A 23953-nucleotide genomic window follows, 5' to 3' on the forward strand; every position below is an offset into this window, starting at 1 on the left:
CTTTGTTATTATTTTTATATTTATTTATGAATATATTTAAATCTATATTTATTGGGAATTAAGTTTCTTTTAATGAGTTGGAGATAATTCAGAGGTAATATACTTTTTTTTATAATCAATTATAATAACTGTTGAAAGCTTGTTATTTAAATTATTATGGTAATAATACTAACATAAAAAATAACATTTTGTTTTTATATGATTTTTTAATAAGTTATATGTTCTTTATTTTTATTAACTTTATATTAATTGATATGTTTTTATAGCTTTTTTAGAATATTTCACTTGTATTGATTTCTTAAATTCGATATAACTTTGACTTGTATATTTGTAAGTAAATTTTAGCAAAATTTTGCTTTAAAATAATATGTAATTATTTAATTAGTTTTAATATGTGATATTTAAATTTGTGTTAGAAATGATGACATATCTAATTATTATTCAGTTAATTTTAGAAATGATGACATATCTAATTATTATTCAGTTAATTATTATTTCTTTTGAAAATATAATGGCATGTTAATATAATTAAATAGAAGATTTAAGGGTATCTTTTCTTAAAAATGCACAGAGCTCTCTGGCGGCGACACATCAGCTTTTTCAAAAGTGTGCTTCTCTATTAATATATAGGGGATTGTATAATTATACGACTAAATATGGATTACACATAGTATATTTATTTTACCATGCAGTGGTTGAGAATCTTTGTAACAGTGAAACTTTGATTTTTTTTTTGTCTACAGTGAAACTTTGATATGGATGGCACATAGTATATTTATCTTAGTTGTTTTTAATATAATAAGATTACAATTATCTTATGCTTTGTTTTACCAACCTTTAAAATTGTAATTTCTGATCGTTAAAATTGACACGTGTCACGATCTGATGAATTTTTAATTTTGATCTCTGACTGTTAAAACTAACACGTGTCACGAGCTGGTGAGTTACTAAGTTTGAGAACCAAGATGAATTTTTAATTTTGATCTCTGACTGTTAAAACTAACACGTGTCACGAGCCGGTGAGTTACTAAGTTTGAGAACCAAGGTTTATATAATAAGATAAAAATATTTTCTTTTATTTACTTTGTTACTAGTATATTTTTATATGTGTAAATATAAATTTAATTCAGCATTTATTTTACCTTTTTATGTCTTATTAGTAAAATATGTTACATGGATTTTTTCTTCTAAGTGGATGGCACACCTATACAGCAAGGTCAGCGTTTTAAGCTTGATTCAAAAAAAAAAAAAGACACAGTAAGTGTCAACAAACAACAGCCAAGCCAAATCCTTTAGATCATTGCCACAATACATTGATTTGCTTTGAACTCGTGGGGACAAACAGAAAGCGTTTAAGGGACCTTAAAGTAATCAAAACTCATTTCAGAAAATTTAACCAATATAACAAACAATAGAGAAAAAAATGATTTTGGCATTCATGTATACGGCCAGTTTTGCTGTGAGTACATATTTCCTTGGATCAAACTAACAGATAACATAAATTTAAATACCAATATCTCAACTCAAGCAAACGGCATGTCACACTAGGCATCGAGACACCCACTGTGACTTCTGACCGTAACATAAATCAGTCAGAAGGTCTGCGTATAGTAAACAGTGAAAAGAGAGTAAGATAACGTTTACCATTTGATCCTCATTCGATTCTTCTCTCTCATAATTGGTCGTTGCAAAGCTGATATCAAGTGGACTCCTAAACTTTTTCAGGTAAGGGCAACCGCGAGTGAGGAAACTCCACACGACTTGTGAGATGTCTGTGACACAACTCAGAATCTGCCTAGACTTTTCTCTGATGTCTCTGTGTGAATTTGGGGTTTCAAGCATAAGACATTTGGTGCATTTGTATGTAGTTTCTACAGATGATTCCACAGAGAACTTCAAGGCCAGATCTAACAAGGATTCTCCAGCATTTTTCCAGAAACTTGTGGCAGATATAACAAAAGAAGGTTCTGCCGAAAAGAGATGGTGAGAAGCACAAGCAAGGAAGAAAGAGTAGGCTGCACTTATCCTGCTCATGTCAAAAGCCTTGCCCATGTCAGTTTCAGAATCAATGGAACGGATTTTGTAGGCAGTAGCCAGAGTAATGTAAGCATTCAAAGCAACGTGGTGACACGGATGTAACCACAGATGATGAGGCTGCGATGAATCTGCTCTGATTTGGATGCCGTGATGCAGCACACTTTCAATATTTTCACAACATGTTTTACGATTTATGTTGTCTGATAGAAAATCATCTATGGCTCCTTGGATATGATCAGACATCTTTCCCGCTGCTTCATCTGTGTTTGTGGTTCCATGAAAGTGACCAACAGTTGTTTTTTCAGGCTCCAACGCAAGTACCCCCTGGATGAATGCATCATATATATATTTAGCTATCTTAAGAACCCTTCTTAAATAAACTCCCAATTACTCAAACTCAAACTAAAAGACATGCAACATGAAGTGCAAAGAGATTGTCAAATTGTTGGCCAATCTATACAAAACATACTAATAAGCTGAAACTTTGTTAAAAGAGTTATTTTTTCCAACATGTTCTGTATGCACAAGTGATTAATACCTCTAAAACAGAGTCCACATAAGCCGGAGGTGATGCCACACATCGTCCACAGTTACACATAAACCGATATTTCGACCACAAATCTGACTGCCTCAATCCCTAATGATAAAGAAAGGAATACAGTTTTAGGCAGATAAACAATCTACCAATCTAGAGAGTGATGATTCCACTAAAGAACAAACCGTGGGTTGAAGAAGGTCCATATACGATACAGTGATCTCTTCACCACTCTTGATCCTCTTAATACTTCTAACAATCACCTTTGGTCCATACCCCACTGTTCTCCCCTGCAAAAACTTAACATTAAAATGGAGATACATCCACAGACATATCAAATTACGAGTTTTTACATGAAACTAGTACCAACTTGTTCTTGCAAGGAGCAAAAAGCCTTGGATTCTAAGTTGGACGATGTTTCTGTGTTGGTGATGATGTGAGGAATGGTTTTAGCAAAGGCAAGATCATCCTGATACGACGTCGTTATGGTGTTGACGAAACGGTAGCAAGAGTTTGGAGAGCAGCTATGGTTAATCCAAGAGAATCTTGAATCATAAAGAGCGATTCCAAGAGCAAGCCCTGTGCTATCTTGCACCTCAACGGCGTTTGTTAGCACAGAGCATATGGCTGCTTCTTCCAGTTCCAGCTCTGTGTTTTCCCGGTTAGACCTCAGAACGGTGGCTATGAAACTGGCGGCGTTCTGGATAGCGACGGAGAGGGAAGGATCAGACATGAGACGGTGGTGATTCGTGAGAAGGCCATTAAGACGGTGCGGCGACGAGGAAGTGACGACGACGGTGGAATTGAGAAGACGGAGAGCTGTACGGATATCGGAGGGGAGAATTGGGGATATCTCCTGCGGGAATTGTGGGAAATCGAGGGGAGAATCGGTGAGGGAGCAGGCGGCGGAGCAGTAGTGAGGGTGCGGCGGAGATTGGGGGAGAAGAGAGAAACAGGAAGAGCAGTGAGAGTAGAGGAAGGAGTCGTAGAGAGAGGAAGCGAGAGGAGAGAGTGGCGGGATCAAATCTTTCCCGATGTCGATGTCCTCCGCCGCGAGTATCTCCATCTCCGCCGTATATCACCGGTTTGATATTTGCCGGTTTTACTCTGCTATTTATATTTTTGAATATCGATCAGATTGATACTATACAGTTTATATATAAATTCGAAGTTTCAAAGGATTTAAATCTCTCTGATCCCTTCTCCTCCAATTCTATTCTATTTCACCCCCTAATTAAAAGTTGTATTTTTTTTTTTTCACAACTGTTTTTATTTATGTTATAAGGCTAAAATTAACCAGCCAAAATTACAGACAAAGTCAAAGTCCTACAGGTAGACTAAAAAATAAAAGCCTAATAAGCCAAAAAACAAATATTAAAAACCCAAGCCCAGATTGTAAACCCTTCCATGAAGATTGAAGTGTATCGTGAATCACCAGACACGCGGCACAAGAGGAACATGGAAGATGACACGTGCTAAGTCGAAGAGGCTGGAGTCTCCGGTCGCCGGCAGCAGGAAGAGTCGCCGGAAAACTTTCAAATCCGGTCGAAATCGTCGGCAAACAACAAGGGACTCTCGATCTACACCCACAGGAAAAGGCGAGTTCTAATTGCTGAGAATATGACTCCACCTATAGCTAAATTCTTAATCTTCTTCTTAAATAAGAAAACTTCAATCTTCAAGAAAGTAGATCTACACCCTAAACTATTAAACCCAAGGATCTGCAACTCAAGAATTGCAGAGAGTATTCATCCCAACAAGAAACACAACAACAAAAAAACAAAAGAACTTAAAACAGAATTAACCACCGTTCACCGACCATAACGTTGCCGAGAAGACCAACGCATGCCGGAAGCAGAGCCGGACATGACATCGCCGAGGAGGCCAACGCATGCCGGAGTCAAAGCCGGACATGAAATCGCCGAGGAGGCCAACTCATGCCGGAAGCAGAGCCGTCCATCACCGTTAAAGAAAACGGTCGATGACGGAAACAAAATCCGACCCAAACACACACATAAGAAGCCGGTGTTGGTCGGACTGAAGCCGGTTACTTTGCCGGGGCAAACAAGACGTCGGCAAAGAGAACCCGATGGAAGTTTCTCTCTCTGAAAAATTGAGAGAGAAGAGAGAGAAACTCCAACAATTAACCATTTAATTAAAAATTATATTTAAAATTTTATTTTTATTTAGATAATTAGTAAAAGACAAATAAATTTAAGATTTCTTCCATATTTACAGACCCAACCTAATTTTGGATCTAGATATGGTATACCCATATATGCCATATCTATTTTGGATCTTAAATCTCCAAATCCATAACCAAACCCTAATTTCTTTATTCTTTTTTTTTTCCTTCTCGTATTTCTTCTCCTCCGACTCGAGTCGACAGTTGCAGAGGAGGGTTAATCTCGTTTCATCTTATTCTTCTCTTCTCCTCTTGATACTCTTTCGTCTTCTTCTTCTCTTTTTTGTCATCCGTTTCTCTCAATCCCCTTTCTTCTTCTCTTTGGAGAAATCCGCCGTGAGAATCAAAATTCGGTGTGAGAAATCGGAATTCGCCGTTCGATTCCTCTCAGCTGCCAATCATTGTAAGCCATTCTCTTTATTTCTTTGCTTTGATCGACTAGTTGTTGGGTCTAGTTCTCTGGATTGTGTGAAAAGGATATGAATTTTGTGAGTTCTGAGTTTGGGAAGTGTGTTTTTGAAATGATTTCGTGAAATGTGTTGTGAGTTTGAGTGTAGATAGATAATGAGACCGTTTATGTGAGGTTGTGTTCGGATTGAGGTTGTGAGATTGTGTGAGTTTGAGTTTGTGTTTGTGTTTATGTTCGGATTGTGTGAGTTTGAGTTTGTTTTTGTGTGAGTTTTTATCTCTTTGCTTTCGATAATGAGATTGTGAGAGTTTGAGTTTCTTTTGGATCCGTTTTTTTTTGTGTTTGGATTGTGTGAGTTTATGTAGATAATGAGACTGATTTTCAAAGTTTGATATAAATTTCTTGTTTTAGGTACCAATCCAAATGGTTAAAACCAGAGGAGGAGGATCTAATGTAAGAAGTGGTATTAGAAGATCCGAAAGAATAAAGCAATTGGAGATAGCAGGTGAAAATGTAGTGGATGATGTCGTGGGAGATAAAGTTGGTGAAAATGTAGTGGATGATGTCGGGGAAGATCAAGTAGGCAAATCTGGTCCAGTGAATTCATCACCTATCCATCCGAGACATGTCTCTGACCAGGAGGTAATTTATTTTGTTTAGTACAACATATTACAACTAGGTACAACTATGCTGTGACACTTAATTTCTTTGTAAAATTGTGTTTGTATTTCAGGAAACAAAGATGGATACGGAGGAGGACACTCAACCTATTGAACCAAAGTTATATTTTAGTGATCCAAGCGTCTATGGAGATCATGGCAAGATTTCATCAAGGTGTCAGATTGCTAGTACGCTGGATATGTTATAGAAGCTCGAACCATCAGAAAAGGTGATGGTGAAGGAGAAGAAGGAGGAAAAGAAGGACAAGGTGAGCCAGCTGGTGATGGTGAAGGAGAAGAAGAAGGAATAGAAAAAGAAGGAGGAGAAGAAATAGCTAAAGAAGGAGTTGGGGAAGAAGGAGAAGGGGAAGAAGGAGGAAAAGAAGGACAAGGTGAGCTAGCTGGTGATGGTGAAGGAGAAGAAGAAGGAATAGAAAAAGAAGGAGAAGGAGAAGAAATAGCAAAAGAAGGAGTTGGGGAAGAAGGAGAAGGAGAAGAAAGAGGAAAAGAAGGACAAGGTGAGCCAGCTGGTGATGGTGAAGGAGAACATGAAGCTCCGAGAGAGAAGAGGAAGCTCCGTCCGTCAAAGTTCATCACTACTCCTTTCACGGCTGCGAAAAAAATGAAGAAGTGATATTTGTTTGTGTAGTTTTGAAAACTTGTCTGGATATCAAACTTGTCTTTTGTGTATCCTTTATTATGCAACTGATTTTAGGTACAACTGGTGTTTCTATGGACAACTATGTTCTTGGTTTATTTTGTTTTGTGTTTATTATGCAACTGATTTTAGGTACAACTGGTGTTTCTAGGGACAACTATGTTCTTGGGTTTTTTTTTTTGTTTTTTTTACTATTATTTTGGTACAACTGAGTAAAGTTAAGTACAACTACATATTTGTTACAACTGATATTTTGTCCTTTTGCGCCGTCAAAAGTCTACATTGTGACACCTGGCGCCGTCAAAGAACATCACATGTACAAAAATTAATTGTTTGCACCGTAAAAACATTCATATAGTTGTCTAGTTGTACACAGTTGTACTTAAATTAACATAGTTGTTCTTTGTTCTAAAAACCACAAAAATTAGTTGTTCTTCACTCTAGATCAATTTTTTCTAGTTGTACTTATGATATTACATAATTAGAATAGAATCCCTATGTCATCTTGTATATAAATGTTTGAAATCACCATTATTTTTTTATTCTCATAATTTGTGGTCATTATATAGAAAGAAACTTTAAAATACTAAGGTTGTTTATTGAAGAATTTGGATTTCTATGGTTTAGATTTGTTTTTACATGTGAAGTGGATTATGTTAAAATTTTGTGGTTGTTACATACAAAGTAACCTTAAAAGACCAAATTTTTATATTTTGGTTCTAAGTTTTCTAGTTTAATTTTGTATTTTGGTAATAGACTATAGTTGTACCGGTTGTACTTAGTTGTACCAAGACAGGACAACTCAATCAGAAACAGAACAATAAAGCAATCAGAAATCAATTTTGGTCACCATCATTGTCCAACCTTCGACTTCTTCGACTTCTTCTTACCTCCTTTGTCTCTATCTTCTCCAACAGATGCATATCTTTTTTCTTGTCTTCTTCCTTCTTTAACATCATAATCCGGAGGCAAGATTAACCGTTTCAGCCAATAAAGAAGCAACCATATTTGGTGTACCTTTCCTTCTAATTCGCCCTGTACTTGTTCTTGACCGAGAGCATGTATGAATATTTCTATGAGTTCTTATAGAAAAAGGCTTAGACTTATCACTCCTTGCAGCTCTTATGTACCAATTGCAACCATTATGTGCTTCAGAACATTTTGCCACATATCTCAACGGCTCCGACTTCTTTGTAACAAACTCAAAACAATTCTTATGTCCAGCCTTTTCAATTAAACTTTGTATTGCTTTTTTGCTTCCAAATTATTGGCCTATCGTAAAATCAAGACCATCTTCCCATAAAAGAGGTCCAGACTGGTTTCCTTCTACATCTCTATCTTCATTCTCGACCACCACCAGATTTTGTAGTGATGGTTCTCTTACGTACATATCTACGATACCACCACTACCACTACCATTCGTTCCACCAACTAGAGCAATCTCTTTATTCGCTCCATCAATTAGAGTAATCTCTTTATTCGCTCCACCACTATCATTCGCTCCACCACTATCATTCACTCCGCCAATTAGAGCAATCTCTTCATTATTTGGAAGATTTCTTGTTGCCAAATCCTTTATCAAAACTTGATCAAACCCCTCATTTTCATCGATCCCCTGATTTTGTTCTTCATTATTGGTAACTTCGACATGCAAAACAATTCTAAACCCTTCTTTAGACACATCCTTTAAATAACACACAACATCTTCATCATCTCGAATATAATTTGGTATTCCCTTATAGTTTGGGAATGAGAAGGGAAAGTAACTAACTCTCAGATTTTTCATAGCCTCATTTACCCTTATCTTGCTGCATATCTTCTCAACCAACTTAGCATATGATACATCACTAGATGATGTCTTCATAAGAAAATAATACACTTCCTTATCTTCTCTTGAAATCCATTGTACATCTTCTCCGATACTTGAATAGTATCTATCATAATGAAAGCCTATGATTGAAGTCTTTGGCATTGTCACCTGAAAAAGAAAGAGAAAGAAAACAGTCAATTTCCATTTTTTAGTTGCAGTTCATAAACATAGTTGTACCCATTTGTCTCAGTTGCACCAAATTTTTGGATCCTTAATTTCCTACATAGTTGTACCCAATGGTCCCAGTTGTCCCAAATCTGAAATCCCCAAATTTTTTTTACAAAATCTGGCATTCAATCTCAAATTCAACCTTTCTCAATCATAATAACCAACGCAAGACCTTAATCCACTAAGAAAACAAGTCTACTAACCTTAACAAACATAAAGACCAAATAAATTTACAAATCTACAATTTTTTCAATCCAAATTGAGATTCCACAACAATTTCATTAAACAATGTTATATCAAGGAAATTTAGACAATAAGAGAGACTAAAAACTACCTTCAAGTGAGTGTTAATGGTGGATGAAGAAGAAGAAGAAAAGAGGGAGGAGGATTCAAAATCCTTTCAAGAACGAGAGAGGAGCTCAACAATAGGATGAACCGTTTTATTTGAATTTTGACAGATGAGAGAGGAGAGAGAGTTTTAGTTATTGGTTATTTATTTTATTTTTCTTTTAAGATTCAAATTTATTATATGATATAAGAAGGGTAAAGAAGGATTTTGATAATATTGGAAAAGATAGGGGTAGTGAGAATAAGTAGGGGTTTTTGAGAATGAAATTGGAGGAAAAGGGGCTAGAGAGATTTAAACTAAGGGGTTAGATTTTTTTTTTTTTTTTCGCTCAACATCAACTTTCATTAACCAAATACAATCAAACCTCTATAAATTAATATTCGGTAAATTAATACTCTCTGTAAATTAATAAATTTCTCCGGTTCCAAGTTAGGACCAGTATAATTTTGGACATAATTCGATAATATAATAAAATAAATTTATTTTTGAAAATCCTTTATAAATATATAGTCCCAACAATAGTATAAATTAATAATTATATAAAATTATCAACGTATATGTATATATATGAACATTAATTTTTGTTAAACCTCATTTCTAATATTTTTACTATATCAAAAACTTTTAGTTTTCTCTTCAAAACATGAGAATTGTTATTTTTCTTGTAATTGATTATATAAAAATATTATCTATAACAATTAGATCTTATTTTTAAAAACTTTTTTTAAAAAATTTACCAAATATGGACAATCTCTTTATAAATTTATTGATAAAATAAAACCTCTATAAATTAATAAAATTCTGCAGTTCCAACATTATTAATTTATAAAGGTTTTACTGTATCAGTATCCACTTGGTTTATCCACTCTTACAAGAGATTTAATCCAATCTGGCACAATAGAATAAAACTTAGGATCATAATTATGTAGAGAAAGAGATTCCTTCGCCATTCTATCTGCCACGCCATTACAAACTCTGGTTGCATATATGATTTTGCACTCTTTGAAACTAAGTAACAACATTTTTATATCCTGAAGCATGGGTGCGTAGGCTGGCCAAAGGTCTTCAGCATTAACTAAGTTAACTGCCCCCAATGAATCCAACTCAAAGATTACTTTGTTATAGCTCAGTCGGATCATTGACAGAATCGCTTGTCGCAAAGCCACTAGCTCAGTCTCTAGAACTGTTGAGGCTTTCCGAATAGCTTGAGCTCCCGCCCATAAGACTGCTCCCTCATGGTTCCGAAGTACCCATCCTAAACCTCAAGGATTACTCTCTCCATTCCAAGCTCCATCTGAATTGCATTTGACCCACTCGGATGGAGGAGGTTGCCATTTCACCATGTCATTTGCTCTCAATGATGTTCGAACACTCTCTTGATTGTTTGTATCCTCCCTTTGTTTCCATTCCATCGCATCCTCCATAGCTCTTTCCACCGTTTCCTGAGCATTAAAATCCTTCCCTTTAAAGATAAAGTCATTTCTAGACTTCCAAAGCAGCCACGATATCACCGAGTCTAAGTCGTTTGATTGGGGAAGTAGAGTCTTAATTTTTAGGACATGAAACATATTTGCATAGAAGGAATTGCTCCAGTTACCATCCGGTGGAGGTGGAATAGGAGAGAGAGCCCAAACTTGGCGTGCTTAGGTGCATTGGAATAAGAGATGATTAACAGTTTCTTCCTCACTTGAATACCTAGCACAACTACTATCTCTAGCCGGATGCCGAAAAGTCAAATTCCGTGCAACAGAAACACAGTTAGTAAGACACTTCCACAAGAAATGCTGGACTTTCGGACTAGCCTCTGCTTTCCAGACCTGGTGGATCAAAGTGTTGAGGCTTGGTTGGTCAACTTCTTAAGGTCATTTCCTTGGGTTGATTATCTGCCTCCAAGATCTTTTATTCTCACTCATTAGATCACTAGCTTGAATTAGAGAAGATACCGAGGACTGCAACTGGATAGGGATGTAATTCAGTCTTTGTAAGATTCGAGCAGGCTTAGAACTGATCCAAAGATCATTCCAAATGTCAATCAACTTCCCATCTCCTATCACCCACCTCGCACCCTGTTGTAGTAGTTCTTGTGCTTCATGAATACTTCGCCAGGCAAACGATGGTCTGGATCCCAGTTTGACTTGAAGAGGATTCGATTTACTAAAGTATCGACTCTTGAAAACTCTTGCCATTAGTGTTTCAGGACGAGTAAGCATTCTCCAGAGCTGCTTCCCAAGTAGTGCAGCATTGAAAGCCTCAATGTCCTTAAATCCCAAACCACCTTGATGTTTAGGTATGCTTAGCTATCCCAAGACTTCCAATTCATTCCTTTAGAATTTTGCTTATTTGTCCACCAGAAGTCAGCCATTAGCGAAACCAATTGTTGACATATCGCTTTGGGAAGTTTAAAACATGTCATCGTATAGGTTGGCAATGCCATTGCTACAGCTTTCAACAGAATCTCTTTACCTCCTGAAGTCAGAAAGTTAGACTGCCAACCGAAAACCTTTTGTTGTAGTCGATCTTTTAAGTGCCCAAGATTGAGACCTTTGACCCCCCAAAAGCTTCAGGTAGACCAAAATAGAAGCCGTCCTCCTTCCTCATTAATCCCAGTGAAAATCTTAACCCAAGGTCTTCTATCTTCCGGTACCTATCTCCCAAAGTAGATACTAGATTTCTGATAGTTAATCTGTTGTCCTGAAGCTAAGCTGTATCCTTCTAGGACACCCATTAAACATTGAAGCTCCTCCTCCTTATGCTGGCAATAGAAGATACTATCATCAGCGAAAAGAAGATGAGACATTGTTGGAGCCCCTCTTGCGACCTTCTTTCTCCATTCTTTGAAGCATTCGCACAAGCATTTCCGTACACAGGACAAAGAGGTAAGGTGAAAGTGGATCGCCTTGCCTGAGTCCCCTCGTCGGAATAATCTCACCATAGGGATTACCATTTATTAGAACTTGGTAATCAAGTGACTCCACACAACTCATTATGACTGAAATCCATTTGTCTGAGAATCCCAGTATCATGAGTGCTTCTTTCAGGAACGACCATTCAACTCTGTCAAACGCCTTAAAGATGTCTATCTTGATGGCAATGAACTCCTCGGAACACTTGTCATTAGAGTTAAGAGCATGGAGAAGCTCATGCGCCACCAATACATTGTCTGAGATGAGCCTACCCTGTATAAAAGCAGCTTGAGTATCCGACACCACATCAGGGAGCACTCTCTTAAGTCTATTAGCCAATACTTTTGCAATAACTTTGTAGACAACATTGCTCAGACTTATTGGTCGATACTCTGCAAGCTTATTCTTAGGAATCAGGCAGATGTTGGTTTTGTTCATCTCCTTGTCTATGCTTCCTATATTAAAGAAATCCCTGACCATCTCCAGAATCTGATCACTCAAAACATCCCAGTATTACTGATAAAAGTGTCCTGTCAAACCATCAGGACCAGGACTCTTATTCAGATTAACACTAAAAACTACATTCTTGACTTCCTCCATAGATACCGGTTGCAGAAGTTGATCATTTTGAAGCTGGGAGATCATATTTCCTTCACCAATCTTATCACCTATTTGGAGTCCAACATCCTCTGATGTGAATAACAGACGGAAGTAATTTTCAGCCAGTTTTCCCAAGTCATTATCCGCAAACCATTCCTTCCCATCATCATCTACCAGACTACGAGTTCTATTCTGAGCTCGCCTATTTTTGGTTGCCGCATGGAAGAACTTAGTATTTCGATCCCCATTATTAAGCCAAATAACTCTACTCTTGTCCTTCCAATACTGTTCTTCGTTCTGGTATTCTCGATGAAGGGCCTGTTTGAGTCTGGTAAGTTCCTCCCGTTGAAAAGGATTCTGTCTTGTAATAAAATATATTTGACTGTGGAGATCTTGAATCCTTTATGCTGCATTAGGCTGATTGTCTCTCTTCCATCTAGAGATAGCCCGTCTACAGTCTGCAAGCTTTGTCATCATTGAGCTTTGAGAGTTACCTCTTTCTTTTTTCCAGAAGTCTGATATAAGCTCATTGAACCCCTCTCTTGATTTCCAGCGCTGATCATATTTAAACCCTGCCCATTGCCTAGAATGTTCTCCCATCATGCATGTTATAAGAGGGCTATGGTCAGAACTGACATTTTTTAAATAGACCGCTTGAGCTTGAGGGAAAAGGTCCATCCAGAACTGATTGGCTACAGTTCTATCCAAACGACATTGCACTACCTCATCTTTTCTATTACCATACCAGGAATATTGATAACCCTTATGCTGAATTTCCCACACACCACATGTTAAGAGCATTTGCCTAAATTCCTCACAAGATGCATCTTTACGGATGGGGCCTCCCAGTTTCTCCGATGGATCAATCAGCTCGTTGAAGTCTCCGGTTAGTAACCAAGAACCCCTTCTGTTAACTCAAATAAGAGACAGCCTCTCCCACAGAACACCCCTTTCACTATGAACTGGCTCTCCATAAACACATGTTAGATAAAATTCTTTTCCTTGCCATGAAACAGAGGTATCAATCATCCTTTTATCTGATTGTAGAATCTTCACTGAAATCGAATCCTTCCACATTAAAGTCAATCCTCCACTTTTTCCAATAGGTTCCACAGTATGAAGATCAAAATAGCCTAAGTGATTAACAACATTCTCCAAATAATCACGTTTTTTCTTGGTCTCACAGAGGAATGTAAACTCCAGGAAATACCGACCTCGTATTTCCCTTAGGTGTCGAACTGTAGGGGTATTCCCCACCCCATGACAGTTCCAGCTCAATATTCTCATATTGATCTCGAAGGGTTGGAATTAATCATCAACCCTTCTTCCAAGTTTGTTCCACGTTTACCCACGGGAGTCTTTGCTGCTATAGAAGCAGAATGATTCGTAAAACAAGCTGCTACTGGAGCAGAATGATCAGTTTGAGAGAAAGTGGCTTCCATTCTCGTGCTATAGCTTGAGGCTTGGGAGCTTAACCTTTCGAAGACAGACGGAGAAGCTTTCTTTTTATCCCCTGATGAGCCTCTCTGATTGGGAGCTGCTGGAGGATCACCTTTGGAGCCAAGCCTTTCAAAAACGGAGGGAGATGGATCCGGAATCTCTGCTTCTTCAATTCTAGTTTTTTTTGGCTTGTCTTCCTCCACTATTACTCAATCTCCTTCTCTTCGAAGGGGTGTATGTAGATTCACCAGAGCTTTTAGAACAATCTCCCTTGATATTTCCTTGCTCATCGCTTCCAACCACCAAATCCTTTGGGCGCCACTCCTGCACTGGTCTTGATCTGTTTCCTTGATTAGATTTCTTAGGCCATTGAAGACGATCATGGACCTGTTTCCTCTCGGAAGGAGGCTCAGATTGCTCTGATTGGACCTTCTAGATGTATGTTGCTGTTCTTTATCTTCCTCAAAAATCACACTCTTTTCCTTTCTTTTTGAGCGACTAATATATTTGGTCTGATCCTTCTTGAGACCTCTTTTCTGAGCAGATCTCTGTGCTAGTTCCATCGGACAGGAGTTCTGATCATGAGTAAGTCTCATACACGAGAAACACACTTTCAGCAATTTCTCATATTCCAATTCCACTTTGATTACCTCCCCGGATGAGAATTTAACCTGTTTAACAAATTCCAATGGCTCATCGGCTTTAAACCAAGCACGGGCCCGAACATACTCCAAGGATGAAGAGTTTTTTTTGCTTGTAGCTCGACAGCTTCTATCTGACCTTTTGGCTCGATAATACTTTCAACCGCTTGCTTCTTTAGGAGATGAATAGGAATGTTCCTGATGCGAACCCAGAAGAGGATTCGATTGAGAAAGTCCGGACCTGGGTTAGGCTTCCACTGGTCCAGAGATACGATCCAGCCATTGACAAACCAGGGTCCCCGGAACAACATGTGGTATAAATCTCCCTCCGATTCAAAAATAAACTGAACTTTGTTGTCACCGACCCCTCGCCCTTTGACTCTATCATCAAGACCCCATATTGGAGGGAGGGCTTTGACTAGTCCTCTAACCTTATGAGCTGAAGGATTCAAGCATCTTACGATAACCCTCATCGAGTTCTCATCTATCAAATCCTTATTCTCCAAATCTGGAACTTCCACTAATTCCCCCTCTTGGAGTAAATTTCGCTCACTTAGCTCCTCCATCAGTGAGAGCTCTTTATTTTTCCTAGGTCTATTCATCCTTGTAATCCCAGAAGTTCACAATAACAATACTGAAGACTGAACCAACATAGGAAGACAATAGATCTATCTTTCGCACCGCACCTCTAGGCAGATCTAAACAATCTCCCAACAGTCACCAACAGAAGAGCGAGAAAAAGACATATGAGCTCAAAGGGACCTAATGAACCGTAATAGGAAGAGATCTAATTACGGAATGAAAACTAGAGTCTCAAGGATTAAGAATGAGAATCGCCGTTTCAAACCCTTAAAGAGAAACCCTAGTCGTCGTTGCCGTCGCCATGGACAAAAAAAAAAAAAAATTATAACTAAAGGACTATATTTAAATTTGATATTTTGGTCTAAAGTTAATATTTGTAGATATCTGCCGGTTTTATTCTTTGATTTAAATTGTCATTTTGGTAATTATGTTATATCTATTTTATTTATAATTAATATATATATATAATTAATATATATATATATATATGGGATAATTCAGATATCTATTCAGTTCTTGGTTTATATCGGTTCGGTTCGGTTCCGGTTTCGGTTCTTCTAATTCTCAAGTTTAGTCTCCATTCGGTTAGCTCATCAGTTTCCGGTCAGTTTCTTTTTTTTGGTTCGGTGCTTTCGGTTCAGCTATTTTACCCAGGACAAGTTTTGAGATATAGAAAACCAAATTCGCTAATACGACTAGTTTACGATATGGTTCAGTTTATGAATTGATTATTTTGGTTCGTTTTAACAAACTGAACACAGCTGGTAGCCGCATTTCATGAGGAGTTTACCTCTTAATTAAGAAAAATTTCTGATACCATATATGAATAGATTGACTATGTACCTAGCAACAATTGACAAGGGCTACTGTCACAAGGGAGAGTGTTCATAGATGAATAAAGGTTTCTTGGTTTCTCATATCTATTGCTTCACTTGCAAAGAATTCTCAATACGTTGAACGAGTTGGTTCGCTGGCAACGCACCCTCCTGCCAGAACACCAAAAGCAAACATGTCATGGAAAGTTAGGAATGTTTAAACAAACCAACTCTTTCTACTCTGGTTGGTGTTGAAAAACTTACGAAACGGTCCCAGAGTTTTCCATCTTTGAATAAGATGAATGTGGGTAAAGCCTCAATCTGGTATTTGTTAGCAAGACTTGGGTACTTCTCAGTATCAATTTTCACGACTGCAATCTTATCTTTCAGAGTTTCACTCACTTCATTAAGTATAGGTACCATAAGCTGACATGGACCACACCTGCCAAAAACAAAAACAAAAACACAACTCTGTAACCACCATATGAGAGAACCAAACATGAAACTTACAGAGACATATTGATATGTTAACAAATTGATTGGAACGGAACATAACTTACCATGTGGCATAGAAGTCTACTAGTAAAGGTTTGTCAGCGTTCTGCAACAAATCATCGAAAGAGTTGAAAGTTTGCTTCTTTGCTCTAACCTGCATCAAACCATCGCGCCACAAAGTTGGTCAATATGAACACTCTTACAGAAAAACAAAAGAAAAAAAACAGATGAACAAGTTTAGCCATACTTGTACTAGAATTAGAAGTAAACAACATTTACATCAGAACAATCCACTAACAGATATAATGACAAACACTTTCACAATGCTCATTGTCTAATTACAAATACTGATTCTTCCTTAAGATTACACAGAACATCTAACTAACACCATGAAGCTATTCATTCAGAATGTGTTGGAACCAAGTCTCTAATGTTGTATATTCTGACTAATACAACATTAAATTAAAGTATTACACTCTCCTTCTTTGTTTCAATTGGAATCAATCTCAGTGTTACATTATGTAAACTAAACATTACTGATTCTATCATTAGATATAAACAATGAATAATATGAAAACACACACAAACACCATGAAGCTACTGCTGGTTCATGGTTAAATCTTCAGAAACCAAAACATGAAGAACAAAATTGAATTCGTTCCGAAAATCACAGGACAGTTCTACAAGGAAATAGAAAGATAGATTCATCGATTCGAGTGAATGGAGAGCTCAGAGCGAGTGAAGGGAAGCGAGTCGACGACGACGAAGACGGTGATTGAACACTCTTGAACCGGCGAATCTGAGCAGGTAAGCGCAGAAATGAGAGAGAAGATAGCGTCGATGAAGGTGAAGCGGAGTTAGAAGATTCCGGTGAGAAACGAGGAGAGGCAAAGGCGGTGGGGAGAGAAATCGCCATTGAAGAAGGAGCTTCGGTGAAATTAGAGAAACTGTGACATTTTCGATTTGGATAACAAATCTGATTTGTAAGGAGAAAGTCAGAAGACGACGAGACAAATATATTTAGGGGTTCAGTTAACCGGTCGGATAAATAGGACTGAACCGATCAGTTTGCGGTTTGATCCGAAAATTGTTTTGTTCTCTCTATTAGAGTGACCTGATATTAGAGTGACCTGATGATCAGTTTGCAGTTTGATTTGAAAAATTGAACGGTTAATGGTTTTGTGCTCTAATAAGAGTGAACTGATCAGTTTGCGGTTTGATTCGATAAACTGAACGGTTATCCCGCTGCATTTACGGGCTGTTATAGTTGTCAGCGGTTGGTACCAATCATAAAAATCGTTTTATAATTCTTTCTCACAAGCGTTTGCGGTTGTGAGTAGGTCAAAAAAATATATATATATATTATCAAGTCCTTGTAACGTCTTCATCTCGGTTTAGTTCTGATACCACTTATAATGCTCCGACCGCCACCTTTTTTAGTGGGCTTCACGTTCACTTCTAGTCCGTGGGTCCATCCATATTTGACGGTCGGTTTGATACATCTAAGAGACTTTAAAGACTTGTTTACTGATCCTATAAATCACCATTATCTTTTCCTGTGTTTTTTTCTCACTTGCATAGTTCCGACAATCACTTCCTCGAAAGTCGCCCATACTAAAACTATTCCAGCATAAGCAACCTTAACTGTAGAGTTTTTTCAGAACATTTGACCAAAAACATAAGTGCACTATAGTGACATAGGTGGCCAACTCAATTCTTTCAAACCTCTCCGCAAACCTAGGTGTCACAATTCTTCATTTGCCAATACTCAGCGGAGATTTGGTCGGGTTTAGTTGGTAAGTTACTTGTATCTTGGCAATACTCAACGAACTGGGACGATCTGCTTAAGCTCCTCACGAATAAGTCTCTCATTAATTAATTAATGCCTTTTCTTGTTGAGATATGTTTTCCAACTCACAGTTCACTCAATTTGGAAAGAATGTAACAATAGCCGACATGGTTGTTTGCTAATATGGTTTGCATCAAGATAGTTTAAAAGGTTTAGCACACTTTATTTTTTGAGCAAGATTAACAATCTGCTGTGCTCGATGTAAAAATGTTTTTTTTTTTCAAATAAACTTTTACATTTTATTCAAAAAAAAAAAACATGAAAAAGTTAAAATTTAGTAAAGTAAACTTGGAACATACGAGCAAACAAGTGGGAAACAATATTTCATATTGGTATGAAGACTCACCAAGTTCCACTTCTTCGAAGGATCCATCCACTCCAAGGATACAAGCTACATTGCGAGAATTCTTCATTAAACCTTTTTTGTGCTTGTCTAAAACCACAACAATTTCTTCTCTTCGTCAACGAAGAAACTCGCAGTTGGAACCTGAAAGGCAGCGAGAAAGCTCACATTCACTGCCAAGCAGAACTTGCTGCTCCCGCACAGAACGTTAGGCTCAATCTTATTCATAATCCATATCTCCATTTGTTGTGTGTCCCAAAGCTTCATCCACACAGCAAGTTTCTCTTCTCTTACACTAGGTAGAGCCACAACATGATTATAAAGACGCTGAAACGGGAGAGGGATATGTTGTGCAAACCTCTCTCTTGTGAAATCAAAACACAATAAGAACACAGTACATGCTTCTAACAAGTCTGAAGCAATCTAGTACGTATTACCCTTGAGAGAGACACCAAGATTGTGATCTAACTGTACTCTTAAATACCAATTTTGAGAGATATCAAGAACCCTTTACGAACTAGAGTTAAAGTTGTAGTCAAAAAGAAAGGGAAAATTGAAGGCAACTACTCGCAAGATTTTGTAGTTGCGGCACAATTTGCTGATCTTCTCGTATCCGAGAGCATACAACATATTCTCTCTATGGTCATTATGTATGGTGATCCACTGGGTTTTCCCACGATACAAGTTCCAAACTACGAGCCTAGTCTTTCTTTCATAACGCACAACAATAAACCGTCGCAATGAAAGATTTGAAGTATATCGATTTGATTTGAACCGTCTAAGCTAATAACTTTGTTGGGATACAATCTAAGTCCCACATCCGAAGTTTGAAGGGACTATCATTAATATATAAAGGGTTAGGATCATTCCACTAATTGCCAATTGGTTTTAGTTGGAAACCCAAGATAAACCCAAATTTAACATGGTATTAGAGCCCAAGGTTCAAGTTTTGGTGGGAGACGTGGTCTTTGAAAGAGGTTTTGGTGGGAGGCGTGTGGTCTTTGGTTTGAAAGAGAGATTATTGGAATACAATTCAAGTCCCACATCAGAAGTTTGAAGGAGCCCGAGATAAACTCAAATTTAACAAACTTGACATTCATGCTTTATACGTGATTCAACGTTGTTGTGAAGATTGACACTTAGAGAAACCCTAAAATCCATCACCATTACCACGATAAACTCCCTTTTTCTTCCCGCTGCTACCTTTGCTTGAACAAGGTGCTTCTCTGAAAAGCTCAAATCGTTGGATAAAGTGTTCCACGTTTTGCAAGTTAATCAAATCTTCTAAGAGATGTCACCGAAACCCTATATAGGATCTCCTTCACCAGATCCTTTGGAAGAAACATCTTCGCCATCTTGTTTCGACTTTGAAGTCTCAAGATATTAATGTAACGCAAATAAGTTTAAGTTAAACCTTGTAAATCTCTTTTCTTTGTTCGGCAAAAAAAGAAAAAAATAATCTTTAGGTTTTCTTCTGTCGTATTAATTACAAACGTTAATTTAATTTTTATACTATGATATTTGTTTATACAATTATTTTGGTATTGTAGCAACTTTTTCCTAATACACTTAAATTTAATTTAATGAAGAGACAGAGTCTTTTACACAGGAGGATGCGAGTGAAGAACGGCTGCTGTTAGGGGAGTGCAAGTGCCAAGTAGATGCTTCTTGGGAGGACAAAGATCATTTCACGGGACTGGGATTTGTCGTACACAGCTCCACGGTGCGGTTTGGTCTGAAATGTTTGAGGCGTTTCCTTTCGGTGTTACATGCGGAACTGGAGGCTCTGCTATGGGCGATGGAATCGGTACTTTAACAGGGTTTGGTTTCAGTTCATTTTGAAACAGATTGTGCGAGTATCCCAAAACTTATCGAGGAGTTTGATGAGTGGCCAAACTTTTCCACGGAATTAGATAATTTTTTTAGTTTTTGGGATAAGTTTTTTGTGTTTTCTATTTCGCATATTCCTAGAACTATAAACATCCGTGCTGACCGCCTTGCAAAGGGTGCTCGGGCATGAGGTACTCTGTTTTCCCATGTTAACTCCGTGGTTGGCGTTAGAAACCAACCTATTCGAACCTGAGTAATAAAAGTATGGTGTTTTTGAGGTCAAAAAAAAAAAAAAAAAGTCTCTGATCATTAAAAACCAAAATGCCAAGAAAGTAGTAGCACAAAATTTTTAATGACACTTGTAAACGATAAACAGAGAAAACAAGATTGTAGAAAAACGTGGAAATATAACTATCCTTCTTAGTTCAACTCTCTTTTAGCCGTCGCTTGTCAAAGTCAACGCCAGAATCACTATAGTAAGTGTTGTGATCACTGTCGCACACGCAAACACAGTCATTGTCCGGTTCGAGACGGCTTTACTCTGCTTCTCTTCCCCAGAGCTAACCTCCATGTCCTCAACAAGTCTCCTTACAGCTTCCATGTCCGAATCCTTTGCTGCGTGGATTAGCCTGTTCTGAATCTTCTCTAGTTGTGTCTGCTTCGTTTTCTTTTTGTCTGACCAGATGAAACCCGTCATTTTCCAGAGAAGGATGCCAACGTAAATCGCCACGATGCAGTCTACCGTGTAATGGTGGCGCTCTCGTATTTCTCTCTGCGCGCTGTGAGCCACGAACAACCATATCATTGCCGAAGAGAAACCTCCATAAGCCTCCTGTGTTGATAGATTTACGACAAGCGTTACATATGAAATCTGTCTAACAAAAAATACATTAGCCAACAAGTGAAAGAAAATGAATATACCGTCCAAGCCATAGCGGTTAAGACAGCTACAAGCATGTGACCACTATACAAGAGGTCATTACAACCACCTCCAGCTTTCTTTAGTAGAGCAAACCAAGAAGACCCTTCCGAGTAACTAGGCCTCAAGAACTCACTGAGGAAACTCATTGAGCCCCAATCAGCTCTGTAATCACCAATATATCTTCCTGGATCAGCTGTTAAAATGAAAACAGAACTAATCAATCAGTAACCAATAAAGGCCTAAGTAGTATAAGTAAAGCAAGACTATATGTTACCATAAGCTGCATCCCAATGGAGGAGCTTCCGTATAGCAGCAGGGTCATTAGCATAGGGCACATAATATTTCTGAGCCCAACGATGAGGCTGAGAAGGTACATTGTTAAACCGAGCTGAAGCACACCAAGGTCGAGCTGAAGGTAAGATAGTCGATACGAAAGTTATAGCTCTTAAAAGACGTCCCACACCCATCGTAAACATGAATCTCGCACCTAATCCTAAACCTGGAGCTTTCACTGAGTCGAACACTACCGAGAAACCCAACATTACAAACAACATAAGAAAATGATGCAATCCAATGATATGAGCTCTCAAGATTTCCACAATTGTCTCGGGAAGGCTCTCGTTTAATGCAAGTAAGAACCATTGGCCTGTATCAGGAAGTGGAGGCGTATCCCTATCAAAGACAAAACCATTTTTATCAATACTCAAATCAAAAGATGCGAAGTAAAGAAGACTAAGAAGAGTTCAAGAATCAGATCAAAGTAGCTTAAAAATGTTAACTCTGTTCTAATTTAAAGTCAAAGACACAATCTTTGAACTAATTTGGAACAGATCTAAAATCTTTACCGGTGCCAATCTAAGCCAAGAACAGCAGTAACAGAGCGAACACAAAGAGCTTCAAAGAGAAGAGCACAGAGCATGAACACGATTGAACCAAGGAAAGGAATAGCCGCTCGTAGCTCTTTAGACCAGTGCTTGTAGAACAGAACACGAGTCACGACGGCGAGAGCAAGAACCGACCAAAGAACTGGCATAAGACGAGAATGCCAAACCGGTGACACGTAACGCATGTAATCGATTGCCACGTATGACATAGCGGCGATCCCAAGTCCACCTCCGGTCATCTGAGTGGCGGATGGTAGCCGCATCGTGCCGGATTTGGCGGTTGGAGGTCGAACACGGACAAAAGACATAATAAGGAAAGGTTTTGTCTGAAATTTGCAACAAACACGGGAATTTAATTAACTAAAGTCTTAAACTAATCATTTGTGTTTTGTTACAGTTAAACTAATAATTACTCCCTCCATTTTTTGTAACTTTATGAGAGAGGTTTTAATGTTATTATTACTCTATTTTTATTTACATGTAGTGATTATGTTTTAAATACCCGTTAATTAATACATTTTTTTCTCTTTTAGTAGGGATTTAACATGTTTTTTTTAAATTTTGTTTATGCTAATTTGTGGTTATAAACTTGGATATGAATGTTGGTATTTTTAATGTTACCATTTCATCAATCTACGGTTTTCTTATTACTAGATAAGGCCCCGCATAATGTGCAGGTATTAAAATCGTTGAAAAGAATAAATCTTAAATCCTAAACAATTTTTAAAAGATATAAAAGAAATTTATTTTTGAAGTAAATATATAAATAATTTTAGTTAGAAAAAAATCATATTTGCATTTACCTTCATACAATTATTTATATTTTTTGATTTTTAATATATTATAATAATTATTACAATAATCTAAAGCTAAATTATACTCCACCAAAATCATATTTGTATTTACCTTTATACACTTATTTATATTTTTATTATATTATAACAATTATTACAATAATCTAAAGCTAAATTATATCCCACCAAAACTTTCGCCAAATACTCATCATTACACATATTATTATTTTCAAATTTTAAAAACATTTCACAACTTATTACAAAATATTTTACATGCAAATAATTCATCAAAACAACATATAATGTAGTAACCACGTACAATTTTACTGTATGTTTCACCATTAAAATATGCTCTTAAACCCTAAATTATTATATTGTTAAAGTATGCTTTTTATCACCACCTATAAAATGTTTTTAAACAAATTAAACAAATTTTATGTTGCTTTGCAATATTATAATTGTTATAATTACTAAAATTGTTTTCTGACATAATTTCCTTAACCATGATTTTTTTTTACTCCAAAGATATTTTGGATGAACAACTGGTGAAAATTATCTACTCTATTACAATGATTTTATGACCAAGCTAATCAAAGTTGAGAAATTGAAAGAAAGTTAATATAGCATAAAAATAAAAATTTGAATATTATAATCATGATGGTATATATAAAGCCTTAGATAATTCAGATATACAAAAAATAAACTTTATAAACAATCCAAAACATGATATATGTCATAATCACGTTAAGGATCGATGCCTTAATTACTCCTCAGAAGTATCACATTGTACCAAAATTACTTAGAAATATGACCTTATCTCAATTATTCTTGAATCGTAAGTTTTCAACTTATTCTACCTGAATCAAAAGTTCTCATATATTTCTTTATATACTTGGATTTAAACGGTTTATGAACCAAATTTGATAGAAAACCACATAAATCAGGTTTGAAACAATTTTATAACGGTTTACCGTTCCAACTTCCC

At 37.1% G+C, this 23953-nt stretch overlaps 3 protein-coding genes across 4 annotated transcripts; all 3 read right to left on the reverse strand.

The window, feature by feature from the left end:
* Positions 1 to 1412: 1412 nt before the first annotated feature.
* On the reverse strand, positions 1413 to 3815 carry LOC104757913 (protein SET DOMAIN GROUP 41-like). 2 transcript variants are annotated; one of them, XM_087496291.1, is made up of 4 exons: positions 2943 to 3815; positions 2758 to 2862; positions 2576 to 2674; positions 1413 to 2361 (listed from the first exon to the last, which is right to left on the reverse strand). In XM_087496291.1, the coding sequence occupies exons 1-4, from the start codon at positions 3636 to 3638 to the stop codon at positions 1540 to 1542; spliced, it is 1722 nt and encodes a 573-aa protein (XP_087352417.1). In that variant the 5' UTR covers positions 3639 to 3815; the 3' UTR covers positions 1413 to 1539. The 2 variants fall into 2 exon arrangements, with proteins under 2 accessions (XP_087352417.1, XP_087352418.1); XM_087496292.1 differs by having other exon boundaries at positions 2758 to 2852; positions 2939 to 3749.
* Positions 3816 to 15833: 12018 nt separating this feature from the next.
* On the reverse strand, positions 15834 to 17497 carry LOC104757914 (thioredoxin Y2, chloroplastic). The gene is made up of 3 exons (XM_010480703.3): positions 16412 to 17497; positions 16116 to 16293; positions 15834 to 16022 (listed from the first exon to the last, which is right to left on the reverse strand). The coding sequence occupies exons 1-3, from the start codon at positions 16504 to 16506 to the stop codon at positions 15957 to 15959; spliced, it is 339 nt and encodes a 112-aa protein (XP_010479005.1). The 5' UTR covers positions 16507 to 17497; the 3' UTR covers positions 15834 to 15956.
* A 3158-nt stretch (positions 17498 to 20655) lies between these two features.
* LOC104759763 (protein PHLOEM UNLOADING MODULATOR) lies at positions 20656 to 22553 on the reverse strand. The gene is made up of 4 exons (XM_010482649.2): positions 22136 to 22553; positions 21565 to 21962; positions 21290 to 21483; positions 20656 to 21200 (listed from the first exon to the last, which is right to left on the reverse strand). The coding sequence occupies exons 1-4, from the start codon at positions 22480 to 22482 to the stop codon at positions 20805 to 20807; spliced, it is 1335 nt and encodes a 444-aa protein (XP_010480951.2). The 5' UTR covers positions 22483 to 22553; the 3' UTR covers positions 20656 to 20804.
* Between the last annotated feature and the right edge of the window lie 1400 nt (positions 22554 to 23953).

This window comes from Camelina sativa, chromosome 17 (genome assembly GCF_030686135.1).
Source record: "Camelina sativa cultivar CO46 ecotype springtype chromosome 17, ASM3068613v1".
Taxonomy (NCBI): domain Eukaryota; kingdom Viridiplantae; phylum Streptophyta; class Magnoliopsida; order Brassicales; family Brassicaceae; genus Camelina; species Camelina sativa.

Coding starts and splice junctions, on each gene's coding strand:
- LOC104759763 (XM_010482649.2), bottom strand. CDS start 22,482: ATGTCTTTTGTCCGTGTTCGACCTCCAACCGCCAAATCCGGCACGATG. Junction 21,963..22,135: donor CTTGGCTTAGATTGGCACCG/GTAAAGATTTTA, acceptor TGTCTTTGATAG/GGATACGCCTCCACTTCCTG. Junction 21,484..21,564: donor CCATTGGGATGCAGCTTATG/GTAACATATAGT, acceptor TCATTTTAACAG/CTGATCCAGGAAGATATATT.
- LOC104757913 (XM_087496291.1), bottom strand. CDS start 3,638: ATGGAGATACTCGCGGCGGAGGACATCGACATCGGGAAAGATTTGATC. Junction 2,675..2,757: donor TGGACCTTCTTCAACCCACG/GTTTGTTCTTTA, acceptor CTTTATCATTAG/GGATTGAGGCAGTCAGATTT. Junction 2,362..2,575: donor ATGTGGACTCTGTTTTAGAG/GTATTAATCACT, acceptor GCATTCATCCAG/GGGGTACTTGCGTTGGAGCC.
- LOC104757914 (XM_010480703.3), bottom strand. CDS start 16,506: ATGCAGGTTAGAGCAAAGAAGCAAACTTTCAACTCTTTCGATGATTTG. Junction 16,294..16,411: donor GTAGACTTCTATGCCACATG/GTAAGTTATGTT, acceptor TGTTTTTGGCAG/GTGTGGTCCATGTCAGCTTA. Junction 16,023..16,115: donor GAAAACTCTGGGACCGTTTC/GTAAGTTTTTCA, acceptor GTGTTCTGGCAG/GAGGGTGCGTTGCCAGCGAA.